This window comes from Sus scrofa, chromosome 6, assembly GCF_054392235.1.
Source record: "Sus scrofa isolate SSC_HxYL_T2T_F1_AM1 chromosome 6, Sscrofa_HxYL_maternal_Yorkshire_Landrace_v2.0, whole genome shotgun sequence".
Taxonomy (NCBI): Eukaryota; Metazoa; Chordata; class Mammalia; order Artiodactyla; family Suidae; genus Sus; species Sus scrofa.
This window is the reverse complement of record NC_139388.1, coordinates 89,088,103-89,101,453: the sequence shown is the minus strand read 5'-3', so window position 1 is coordinate 89,101,453 and position 13,351 is coordinate 89,088,103. Positions and strand designations below refer to the sequence as shown.

Sequence of the window (13,351 nt, the reverse complement as noted above, 5' to 3'; positions counted from 1 at the left end):
GGCACTAATTCAAGTATGTCTCAACTCTACAACTTGAACCTGAGTTGAGTCAGTAGCCTTGGAAGACTTTGCCCATTTGTAAGTTTATCTTCACTGGAATGTAGGATTTTTTTCTTGGTCAAGTTAGTATTGTGATTCATATCATGCACAATTCCATATTTCTCTGGCAGAATACAACTAACCTTGATTATCCAGAAGAAAAATGAGCAGTGATGCAGATATTTCCATATAATAGGGACTCTTGTCTTTGGTGGCTCTGAAACAGATTGACTTTTTTTTTTTTTTTTTTTTAAGAGATTCACTTTTCTAATTGTTTTGTCTTGATGGATATTGACATTGTAATTTCTTGAGTACTCTGGCTGGTTATGGGAGCTGGCTCTTTGTAGCTATCTTGCTGTTGAGAACTCCCTTCCAGGTTAACATTCCCCAGATGACACAGGGTTGACTCCATTTGTGTCTGCTTACCCGAGGTACTTGGGAAGGCATAAATGCTAAAGCGTTAAAGTGGCTTCCTGAGGTCCGCCCCCAGCCTGACATTTACCTAGCCATCTGGAATCCAGTTTCCATTAGGTATCCAAAGAGAATGTCTGGAATGCCCTGTCAGTAGCCACGTTTGACACAGAATTTCAGTGGGAGCTGGCTCCTTTAGCTCCTCTGAGAACAAGTTCTGAAAAGATCGTTAATGGAGGGAACCAATTTTTCAGTTATCTCTGGCTACACCCCTGAATTTCTGGTTCTTCCAGAAAGCTTGAAAGTTTGAAATCTAAGGGCATCCAGAGGGACAGAGCCCTGTGAGAGTCTTTGATTTGTAACCCCTTTCCTTCTTTTCTGTTCTAAGCTCTCTTTTTCAGCATGGGTTAACTAAAGCTTGCATCTTAGTACCCAGTACCTTTTACATTATGTAAAAGAGAAGAAGAGTTAGACTGGAAGGGAAAGTCCAGAGTTTGGATTAGAAAACCCATTGAGTCAAAGGGGAACTTAGCAGAGGAACGGAATGAAAATTATTTCCTTAGACAGTAGACAAATATTCAGGAAACACCTCTGCACCCAAAGATAGGCGCAGCTGCCACACAGTGACTATTAAAGGGAGGTTCAAAGTTATGAGCAAACAGCTGATTCTCTTGGTTCTTGGGCTGTTGCTCTTGGTGACAGGAAATCTTGTTCCCCAAGCTGCTGGCTTCCTGTTTTATTTTTACTCTTAGCAGATCAGAATGTCCATAACAAGGAGCAGTCTGTTCCTAAGGGTTCTACTCCCTCTTTGAGTCTGAAGAGCTTTTTTCTTCTCCCTTTCGGTCAGACAATATGTTGGTTCACTTTTAAGATCTATGAGGTTTAGCTTGGTTTAAGCATTTTGTTTTCACAATCAGCTTTTTTGGTGATGAGCTGGTGTTTTAAGATTTGATGTAAGTAAACCTCTGTTTTGATTTGTTTTATTCTGTTTCGATTTCAAGAGTTTGCAGTCTTGGGGGACTTGGCTGTGTTACCTTATGTTACCTTTATGCTTTACCTTTTCATTTAATTTGCCATTTTCCCTAGCATGAAAACCATTAGGCTGTTTTAGATTTCTTTACTTTCACAAGATGGAAAAACAGTTTCAGCCCAGTGTGCCTTGGCTGCAGTTGTATCCATTTTGTTGGATAAAAAACCTCCTCCTATCCTTGTAAAACTAGGAACTCGGTAATCTAACTCTAAAACAATAGCTCAGCGTGAACCTAAAGTGCTGGGGGATTTCCTAGGGAAAGGGGCTCAGCCGACAGGATAAGAAACAGTAACTGGAAGGTTTCCGGATCTGCTCCAGACACTTCCTGCTGTCTCAAGAGCCTTTAGTCCAGGTGTGTTGAACCGGATAGGAGAGAGAAAGGGAGCTGTGGGTAAAAGAGAAAGGACTAGGCAATCTCACAGCGCAGTTTGCTTGGCGTCATGTTTAATATATTGAACTTGTAGAATTTTCCTTGATATTCTTTCAGTCTGTCAATTTATAGACTAAACTCGAGTAGTGTTAATAGCTCCTGGCAGTACTTAGTTGTACATTAACAGTCCTCCATCAGGGAAGAACTGGAGAGGTTGTGTCCTAATGTAGATCATGGAATCACTATTGGCAGCTTAATTTCATTGTGGAGATAATCAGATGTCAGAAGCTCTTTTTTGATTCTTAATATTTGATCATCTGGACTCTGATCTGTCCTGGTTACAGATACCCCCAAGAGAAGGATAGAACCTATACCATCCAGAACCTGCTGAATGGGCTGTTTTCTGACCATGCATCCTTGCTTCTGGAGACTCTTGTTGGTTGGAGCATAGTTGTTATTTTACGGTTTTTAGTTTTTGTGCTGCCTAGGTACCCTCAACCAGAAGTCACCAGCTCAGAATTTCTAAACTTATCCAGCAGGCCTTTCTAATAGCAAACCTTAAAAGGGGGGGGCGGGGTGAGGAGTGGGGAGGGCTTAAAAAAGAAAAAAAGATTGAGAGTTTTTTTTTTTTTTTTTAAGCTGTTTAGATCAGAGCAAGACAAGAGAAAAAAGAAAAAAAAAAAAAAAAAGACTCACGCAGCCCTAGTGTGCCTGGAATTTGTGGTTGAGTAATACTTTCCTGTTATTTCTTTTTTAGGTTGTTTTTCATCATTCAGAACATTGCCTGAAGCAGGTCCACCATGCCGTTAGTAACGAGGAACATCGAGCCAAGGCACCTGTGCCGTCAGACGTTGCCTAGCGTTAGAAGCGAGCTGGAATGCATGACCAACATCACCCTGGCAAATGTCATCCGACAGCTGGGCAGCCTGAGTGAGTGCCGCAGAGAGCCTGTGCTTTGCCCTCAGGGGTCGTTGGTGTTCTTTATTTAGTTTCCTTCTCCTCCCATGTTCCTATTTCTCCCCCATCTGCCTTCCCTAGGTAATGCGAAAATTTATCCCCCCACCCCCTCCCCAAAGAGAGGCTTCTTTTTGGTACAGATTCTTCCCCTCAAACCCTTTCTTCATCTACCACCACCCTCTACGTTCCCTCCCCTTCCCCCTCCACCTGCTTCAAAAGAAATCTGTGGGAAGGGTGGCAGGAAGGGCTGCAGCAGCAACTGCAGATGGAATGACAGAGCAGAATTCTGTGTGTGTAAAGTGGGAGGTTCACAGAGCAGTATCTTAGGTTAGGGAATGTGCCTGTAATTGCACGAGCTGTTCGATGTAGCCTGACTTTGTTGAAGCCTCAAATGTGCCAGTAGTCTTAGCTACCCAGCAGGTCCCCCACCCTTTTTTTTTTCCCAAAGAGGAGTAAAGCAAACATGCACTCAGAAAGATTCTGGCTGACTTGTCTACCCTGGTACACATTTAATTGTGCTGCAAGCCCCCAGGTCCAAGTTCAGGGTACAAATTACTTCTGTAGTCTCTGGGGTATTGGGAGTTTTGCAAGCTGTGTGAACATGGTGACACAAATTGTAGCTGGAGCCATTCTTCTCTAGGAGGAAGATGGGGGTTAACTCAGTCTGTTTGGAGCTGACGGAAAGCTAGCTCAACTGTAATTTTTTTTTTTTTTTTTAATTGGCAGGAACGGATGAGACTGCCTTGGGTGGGGTACTTGCATGGGTTTGGATTTCATTTTGAATTAAGCTGACTTTGTTTGCTTGGAGCCAAGGTATGGGAAGGGCAGATGCTTGGATAGGCTCCGCATTTGTCTAGTGCCATTCTAGCTCCCATAAGAACCTCCATCAAAATGCCATTTTAGTGATCTTCCTTAGCAAAAGCATCTTGGTGTGAATTATTTCAGACACTCACCCCTCCTATCGCATCACTGCCCTTGGTGAAAGCAGTGGAATATCAAGAAAGCCTACATCCCCCCAGATCGTAATAGGCCCTGCCTTTATAATAGGGGCCTGAGGAGACAGAGCTCTGTGACCAAATGATGTATGGGGTCTGAGATTCCTAAGCCATCCCTAGCTCAGAGGCCATCTGAGTTGATCCAGGGCTTAGGGAAACCTGGATGGGGTGTCACAAAAGAAATGAAACCCTGCCAGTGTCTGTCTTACACAAAGGAACATTGACAGCAGTGCAGCAGCAGTACGGCTGACAAGGAAGCACATGAAGGCTGAAGAGAGCTTCACTGCTTCTTAAAAGCATCATTTCTGCTTCTGTCACCCTGAGAAGGCCAAATGGGTAGAAGTCAGTCACACACTAGTTCCTTCTCTATAGGACAAAGGACATCTAGCTAATGATGCTTCTTATTCTCACTCAGCAGGAGTTATGCTCTCTCTCAGGTGTTTTTCCAGGGTAGTGTTGATGGATGCTGCTGCTAACTCTCCCGCTTGTCATCATACCACTCCTATCTTAAGGAAGCTGATCTGGGAGTTCCCGTCATGGCTCAGTGGTTAAGGAATCCCATTAGGAACCATGAGGTTGCGGGTTCGATCCTTGGCCTTGCTCAGTGGATTTAACGATCCGGCGTTGCCGTGAGCTGTGGTATAGGTCGCAGATGTGGCTTGGATCCTGCGTTGCTGTGGTGTAGGCCGGTGGCTACAGCTCCGATTGGACCCCTCACCTGGGAACCTCCATATGCCGTGGGAGCGGCCCTAGAAAAGGCAAAAAGACAAAAAAGAAAAAAGGGAAGCTGATCTGAGGTGAGGGTTGGCTTGTGCCTTTGGAAACAAGATTTCCTCATGCTACAGAGCTAGCTGACCCTATATTCATGCAATAAACATGTATTGAACGTATTTTATGTGCCAGATGCTGAGAGGATACAGCAATGGTAAGAAATGGCCTCTGCCTTCCAGGAACTCATAACCTAACAGAGGGGAAAGAAATAAATAATTCTTTTTTTTTTTTTTTGTCTTTTTTTTTGTCTTTTTGCTATTTCTTGGGCTGCTCCTGTGGCATATGGAGGTTCCCAGGCTAGGGGTTGAATCGGAGCTGTAGCCACCGGCCTACGCCAGAGGCACAGCAACGCAGGATCCGAGCCGCGTCTGCAACCTACACCACAGCGCACGGCAACGCCGGATCGTTAACCCACTGAGCAAGGGCAGGGATCGAACCCGCAACCTAATGGTTTCTAGTCGGATTCGTTAACCACTGCGCCACGACGGGAACTCCAGAAATAAATAATTCTTAAGGGGAAAATGGGTAGAGGATGAGAAGGAAACTCACATTTGTTGATTGCCTACTTTGTGCCAGGTTTACTCTTCTTAATAATCCTGTGAGGTTAAGTGCTGGCATTCCCATTTTTCAGAAACAAAGACTCAGAACAGTTAAGTAATTTGCCTGCGACAGCCAGTAAGAGGCCAAGTCAGACTTCTAAGAATTTCTAAACTCTCTCCTGTCTCTCTGTCTCTGCCAGCACTACCCTCGTTTAGACCATCTTTAACTCTCACCTGAACTATTGTCCTAGCCTCCCTCTGGCCTCCCTTTCTCTGATCAACTCCCTTAAATCTATAAACCTAAAATTCATGTAAAATTTTATAAGTCCTAAACCTTTACTCTTGCCAGAGTGGTCTGCCCAAACTAAAATCTAAACTTTTTACTTTTATTTATTTATTTATATAAAGAATTTATTTATTTATTTATTTATTTATTTATTTATTGCTTTTTAGGGCCACACCTGCAGCATATGAAAGTTCCCAGGCTAGGGGTTGAATCAGAGCTACAGCTGCCAGCCTGCACCACAGCCACAGGAACACCAGATCCGAGCTGCATCTGCGGCCTACACCAAAGCTTGCAGCAGTGCTAGATCCTTAACCCACTTGAGCGTGGCCGGGAATCAAACCCACATCCTCATGGATACTAGTTGGGTTCATAACCACAATGGTAACTTACACTTTTTACTTTTATAATTCTGAATTATTTGAATTTTTTGAAGTTAATTCTAAAGAAAAAAGTTAATTCTGTGTTAATTTTGCAATTTTAAAAGTGTTTTTAAAATAAGAGTATGGGAGTTCCCGTCATGGCACAGTGGTTAACTAATCTGACTAGGAACCATGAGGTTGCGGGTTCGATCCCTGGCCTCGCTCAGTGGGTTAAGGATCCAGCATTGCCGTGAGCTGTGGTGTAGGTTGCAGACATGGCTCGGATCCGGCCTTGCTGTGGCTGTGGTATAGGCCAGTGGCTGCTGCTCTGATTCAATCCCTAGCCTGAGAACCTCCATATGCCGTGGGTGTGGCCCAAGAAATGGCAAAAAGACCAAAAAAACAATAAAGTAAGAGTATGAATGTTAACTGTATATTTATCTCCCCTCTTCCTCACTGTGGCTTTATGTAAGTTCCTTGACCTGGTGTTCAAGACATTAACACCTGCCTTTCTTTTCAGCCTCATTTTCTGCAATCCATCCCCTTCCATTTTACAGCCTTTTTAAAAGATTCTTTTAAAATGAAAAAGGCAAAAAAGATAGGAGAAAAGAAGGAAGAAAAAATGAATAACCAGCTATTCATAGCTTCTGAGACAGACCAGATTCTCTTCCATGCAGTGCCGTTCTTGTTCCTACTGTCCGGAGAGCCCTTAGCATCCTTGTAGCTGATCTTCAATGCCCAGTTCAGGGATCTCCTCCATGTTGGGATAAGTACCCCTCTGAGCTCCAATTATATGCCTGTATTATTACCTACTACATTATATTGAAAATAATCTGTACTCCTATGCTAAATTAAAAGTTCTTCGAAGGCAGAAGTCATGTGTTATTTATCCTTGAACCCTAGTGTCTGTCTTGTATAGTACGAGCCACTAGTAGAAGGTCCATAAATGATTCATGCGTGTACTCTCTCCACCCTTCCATGCTGTAGGTGCACCGAGGATACGGGGAAGGAAGGAATACTTCTTATGGGGCGTGGGAGCACAGGAGGAATAGAGGAGGTCAAGGAAAGCTTCATAGACGAGGTCACATTTGAACTGAGCCTTGAACGATGACTAGGATTTCATCTAGCAGAGAGGCGTGCAGAAATAGACTTATATGTGCTTCAAGCTCATGACCTTGGCTTCATGTATTGTACTGTAGCCGGAAGTGCTGGTCTAGAAGGGAAAGTCTGATTATGGAATGGATAAAGCACAAAACTAAAAATTCCACAGCCATGGATTGCTCCCTGGTAGCATATCCAGAATTCTTATTTTCCCTCAGTGTAGTGAGATTGGCATTTCACATATTAGATTGCCATGTCTTAGGAAATATGGGCACAGCCAGCCAGCCAGCACTTCTTTTCTTTTTTCTCTCTCTTTTTTTTTTTTGTCTTTTTGCCTTTTTCTAGGGCCGCTCCTGCAGCATATGGAGGTTCCCAGGCCAGGGGTCTAATCGAAGCTGTAGCTGCTGGCCTACGCCAGAGCCACAGCAACTCGGGATCTGAGCCACGTCTGCAACCTACACCATAGCTTACGGCAACGCCAGATTCTTAACCAACCAAGCAAGGCCAGGGATCAAACCCGAAACCTCGTGGTTCCTAGTGGGATTCATTTCTACTGAGCCACAACAGGAACTCCCAGCCAGCACTTCTGAAGCAGTGTCCTGACCTCCTAGGAGAATGGAACCTCCACTCTTAGGTCATTAAGAAGATATGGTATGATACTGGATTTTCTAACTGAGTGCATTGGGGCCATGCCATTGAGGGGCACCAAGACTCCCACTCAGACTCAAACAAGAGAAGCTTCATTTTTTTTTCTTCTTCTTTTTTTTTTTCTTTTAAGTAATGATTTTTATTCTTTCCATTATACCTGGTTTACAGTGTTCTGTCAATTTTTCACGTAACAGCATGCTGACCCAATTACACATACATGTATATATTCTTTTTTCTCACATTATCATGTTCTATTACAAGTGACCAGACATAGTTCCCAGTGCTACACAGCAGGATCTCATTGCTAATCCATTCCAAAGGCAATAGTCTGCATCTGTTAACCCCAAGCACCCCATCCATCCCACTCCCTCCCCTTCCCCCTTGGCAACCGCAAGTCTATTTTCCAAGCCCACGATTATCTTTTCTGTGGAAAGGTTCATTTGTGCCGTATATTAGATTCCAGATATAAGTGATGTTATGTGGTATTTGTCTTTCTCTTTCTGACTTCACTCACTATGAGAGCCTCTCGTTCCATCCATGTTCCTGCAAATGGCATTATTTTGTTCTTTTATATGACTGAGTAGTAGTATTTCATTGTGTATATATACCACATCTTCCTAATCCAATCATCTGTTGATGGACATTTGGGTTGTTTCCATGTCTTGGCCATGGTGAATAGTGCTGCAAAGAACACGTGCATGCATGTGTCTTTTTCAAGGAAAGTTTTGTCCGGATATATGCCCAACAGTGAGATGAAGCTTCATATTTTTAAAAATCGGCCACAGGAGTTCCCTAGTAGTGCAGCAGGTTAAGGATCTGGTGTTGTCACTGCTGCAGTTCTGGTCACTGCTGTGGCTCAGGTTCAGTCCCTGGCCTGGGAACTTCCACATGCCATAGGCGCCGCAAAAAAAAAAAAAGAAAAAGAAAATCACTTTTACTTGTTCCATTTCCACATAAGACTTCATTTGAAAAAAATTCTACTTCTAAGAAAACAAAAGTTTTCTCTGGCATCATTTGCAAAATGGGTAGAGTAGAATTATGAATGTCCTATTGTGATAGTGGATCACTCTTGGTACTCTAAATGAGTGCAGTTTAACTCTGAACAAGGCACTTTGGTTTTCTCCTATGTAAGTATTACACCTGTGCTTTCAGAAGTTAGAGTAATTTTTAGTACTTGAAGAACAGGGCTATCACATTACTGAATGGAATTATGTTTTGTTACCTCTAAACATAAAACTTAGGATATTCATACTCTCTCTCTCTTTTTTTTTTTTTTTGCTATTTTAGGGCCGCACCCATGGCATATAGAGGTTCCCAGGCTAGGGGCTGAATTGGAGCTATGGCCACCAGCCTACGCCATAGCCACAGCAATGCCGGATCCTTAACCCACTGAGCAAGGCCAGGGATCGAACCTGCATCCTCATGGATCCTAGTGCTGTTCGTTAACTGCTGAGCCACTTAGGGAACTCCAGGATATTCATACCCTTAAAAGTCATCTGAGGGAATTCCCTTTCGCAGATGCGGCTCAGATCCCGCCATTGGTGTGACTGTGGCGTAGGTCAGCATCTGTAGCTCCAATTCGACCCCTAGCCTGGGAACTTCGACATGCCTTGGGTACAACCCTAAAAAGGAAAAAAAAGTCATCTATCTGATGTGGTTGGTGAAATAGATGTAGTTGTCTCCATTTTACAGATGAGGAAATTGAGGCTTGAGAGCGTTTGACTTGCTGAAGAGTACACAGGTATAAATAAAAGAATTGAGACTTAAATCCAGACTTTCTGATTTGAAGTCTACTGCTTCTTCCATGTTATCATCTTGTAGTTCTAAGTAAGCCCAGGGCCTGACATGATGTGACAGTGGGGAAGCCCTCACACCACCTCACTCCCTCTCCAAATAGTGTTCTCAGTGTTACTTCTTTTTCTTTTTTGGCTTTTTAGGGCCACACCTACAACATATGGAAGTTCCCAGGCTAGGGATCTAATCGGAGCTGCAGCTGCCAGTCTACGCCACAGCCACAGCAACGCCAGATCCAAGCCATGTCTGCGACCTACACCACAGCTCTTGGCAACACCGGATGCTTAACCCAGAGCGGGGCCAGGGATTGAACCTGTGTCCTCATGGATTCTACTCAGGTTTGTTACTGCTGAGCCACAACGGGAACTGCAGTGTACCATTTTTATATGATGGGGTTCTTTGACTTTATCCTGAAAACCACTCTGCCACACTGAGCTCTACTCCCACCATCACTGCTCCCTTCACTGAGGAACTTTAGGTCCTGGATACTCTCAGTGACCTAAAGTAAGCTGATTTTGGGTTTTCTTTTCCTCTAGAACAGCTGAATGATTAACAGATATTTTTGAGCCTGGTTTATTTTCCACACTTAATGTTGTGTGCTTCTCTGCTACAGTCTTCCAATCACAATTTTTCATTACCTAGGCAAGCATGATACAGTATGTTTTTTGCTTTTTGTTTATTGAGGTATAGTTGATTTATAATATTATATAAGTGTCAGGTGTACGACGTAATGGTTCACAGTTTTTAAAGGTTATAGTCCATTTATAGTTATTATTATAAAATATTGGCTATATTCCCTGTACTGTACTACATATCCTTGTAGCTTATTTATTTTTATTTTATTATTTTTTGGCTGTGCCCAGGGCATGTGGAAGTTCCTGGGCCAGGGATCGAACCCTTACAATGCCAAGTCGCTGCAGTGACAATGCCAGATCCTTACCCTACTGTGCCACAAAGGAACTCCACTTATTTATTTTATACATAGTAGTTGGTACCTCTTAATTCCCTCCCCCCTGCCTCATCCTGCCCCTTCCCCATTCTCTCTCCCTGCCGGTAACCCCTAGTTTGTTCTCTATATCTGTGAATCAATACAGTATGATTTTTATAGGAACTTAGGCATATCATCCTCAACCTGCAGAGTAGAAATGCAGCTCATGGGAGTTCCCGCTGTAGTGCAGCGGGTTAATGATTCAGGTTGTCTCTGTGGAGGCGCTGGTTTGATCCCTGGCCCGGTGCAGTGGGTTAAGAATCTGGCGTTGCTGCAGCTGTGGTATAGGTCACATCTCCAGCTCAGATTTGATCCCTGGCCCAAGAACTTCCATATGCCATGGGTGCGGCTGAATAAGAAAAGAAAAGAAATGCAGCCTGTTAGCCAATTTGAGTCCTTTGGGTTGAGCTTCCCGTGGTTGCTGAGATCACAAAACCATTCGGTATGCAAAGACTTGCTTCTTTGATTAGAAACTTCTTATTGATTAAGTTTACTAGCAATTCAAAATATGCTGTTGATTGTCTTATCCTTCCTCTCTAGGTTACACTAGAAAGGTAAGTGAGCTACAGTTCACCCAGAAAATGCAGTTTTGGCCTTTTGGACTAATTTTTTTCCTTTCAAGTGTAGACTAAGCATAAATGTAGTTTTGAAGCTGAAAAATCAAAGCCTCCTTTGAATAGTTGTCAGAGAAATGATCTTTTGGTTGGACATAGTCACATATGCCTGCGTTCACCTTGCAAGTAAGATACTCAGATGGTGTATTTATTCGTATGCACCACTTCTCATTCCTAGCAAGAATGTGCTCTGTGGCTTGGAATGACAATATGGAGGTAGTGTCAGATTGCTGTTATGTTTCTTTGGCTGCAGATTCTCCTTGCATTCCAGGGTTGAAAGTACAGAACTCTTTTCTTTTTCAAAAAAACAAGACATTGTGGAAAGAGACCACTGGTATGTTGTTTTTCAGGGAGAGCTTGAATGTTTCAGCTTTCCACTTGTTCCCTGAGATGTAGATTTGAAGGATTATAACCTAAAGCAAAGACTTTCAAAGTTACAGGTTATAAAAACATGAAATAACCTTTTAACCCCTGAGAAGAAATTATACGTCTCTATTATGAGTTGTTACTAAGTTAAAGACCTCCCCAAAATACAGTATCTCATCATGGTTGTTCAGCATACTTTTGGGGCTCCCTTGAGGATGTAATTTCTTATTTTTCATGTTAATTGTGAACATCTAGAAGGTCCTTTTAACTCCCAATCTGTTTTCCAGAACCATTTTTACAAGGTGCTTTTACAGAGCAGCAAAGGGCTAAGGCTATAGGCAAATGTGTAGGTGTACTATCCACGCTTCTAGGATTAGTTTTTTTGTTTTAAACTTTTGATTTTATTCCGCCTGCCTTGAGTTTTGTAACAGCCAGAGTTTGCCAGGAAGACTCTATTAGCTATAGAACACATGCAAACTGCCCAGGCTCTGGAGGGTATGTTTCTGTCTCCAAGGGCAAGCTCTGCATGTAGCCTGAACCATCTTAGGGGAGTGGGGGATGGTGTTTGGGAGGTGGGGAGTACATTCTTCAGTAACCAGTTTTTCTGACCATTTATGTCACTTTTATGCACCAGTGACTTGGTTTCTTTGCTCTCTCAGGTAAATATGCCGAGGACATTTTTGGAGAGCTCTTTACTCAGGCAAATACTTTTGCCTCTCGGGTAAGCTCCCTTGCTGAGAGGGTCGACCGCCTACAAGTTAAAGTCACTCAGCTGGATCCCAAGGAAGAAGAAGGTAAGGAAGCTGAGCTCAGCATTTGCAGGCTCTGCTGAGCAGTTGCTTACGATTTTTTTTTCCCCCTGATTTATAAAAAAGTGAGGGGAGAAATCATAGAAACCTATGGAGTTCTTCTTTGAAAAGATACAAGCCTAGGTGGTGTAAAGAAACCTTTGTGTCTCTACCATACCTCCACACACTCCCTTTCTCCCATTCCCCCAATTCCCTCTGTCTCAGATTCCCCTTCCCCCCCGTCGTATTTTGCTACCATAAAAGTACTTGGAAGATTCATTCCTCCTAAGGAGAGGTCTGCTAGAGCTGGCCACATAGTAAACCTTTGTGTTGCCTCATTTTGTTCAGTCGTGAAATGGCTGGGCTGCCGACAGCCTTGTGGGGCTTCCCCAGAAGAGGGGAAAAAAAACCAGGCTGCAGACAGCCGCAGCCAAGAAATGCAGCAGCTGAGGCCTCTCTGCCTGGTGTGACTCAGTGTTTGCTCAAATAGCCTGTCGTCCATTTTCTAATGCCTCCCATCTTCTTTCAGTGTCACTACAAGGAATCAACACCCGAAAGGCCTTCCGAAGCTCTACTGTTCAGGACCAGAAGCTTTTTGACAGAAATTCTCTCCCCATACCTGTCTTGGAAACATACAACACCTGTGATACTCCTCCACCTCTCAACAATCTTACCCCTTACAGGTAACCTGGCGAGCTCCTCCTTTTTTCGGACTGTGGTTAACAACACTAGCTTGTCTTTTTATTCAAAGATGTTGTTTCCAGCAGATTGTTGTATCGAAAAGCTTACTACCTACCCCAGAGTTGCTTGAGGCGGCAGAAGCTGAAATTTACCATATAAACAGTTATTGTTATTGTTTGGTTTCTGAAATTCATAGCAAATATAATATATATTGAAAGTTTGTTATAGCATCGCATGCTGCAGAGTTTAATTTGGTATAAGCCTGGTCCGTCTTGGATTCCATCCAAGGAATTTAGTTATTATAGAACCAAAAGGACTTTGTTACAAGGCAGTCCTATAGCATTCATCCCAGGGGCAACATTCTAGCAGGGCTCCCACTTACTCTGAAACCACTAGATTACCAGATGTTTGGGCGTGTTAGTGGGGCCAGCCTTGTGGACTGGCTGCTCTGGGCCCTGAGGGTCCTTCCAGAGCTTAAGGAGTAATTGGCATTCTTCCAAATGAGTGTCGCTCACTTTGTTTTGAACATCCTTTCAACATTCCCCTCAGAAAAGACCTACAGTGCTGTGGCTGGACTTGAAAAGGGTAGCCTTATAGACAGCTCGCTGCCCCTC

At 43.4% G+C, this 13,351-nt stretch overlaps 1 protein-coding gene across 2 annotated transcripts in view; it reads left to right on the top strand.

Annotated features, from left to right (window-relative positions):
- WASF2 (WASP family member 2) overlaps positions 1-13,351 on the top strand; it is a 75,707-nt gene that overhangs the window by 49,760 nt on the left and 12,596 nt on the right. The window contains exons 1-4 of one of the 2 annotated variants that reach the window (XM_021093312.2): positions 1,204-1,403; positions 2,608-2,780; positions 11,928-12,062; positions 12,586-12,739. In XM_021093312.2, coding sequence (XP_020948971.1) covers positions 2,651-2,780; positions 11,928-12,062; positions 12,586-12,739 — 419 coding nt within the window. In that variant the 5' untranslated portion in view covers positions 1,204-1,403; positions 2,608-2,650. 2 annotated transcript variants of the gene reach the window in all.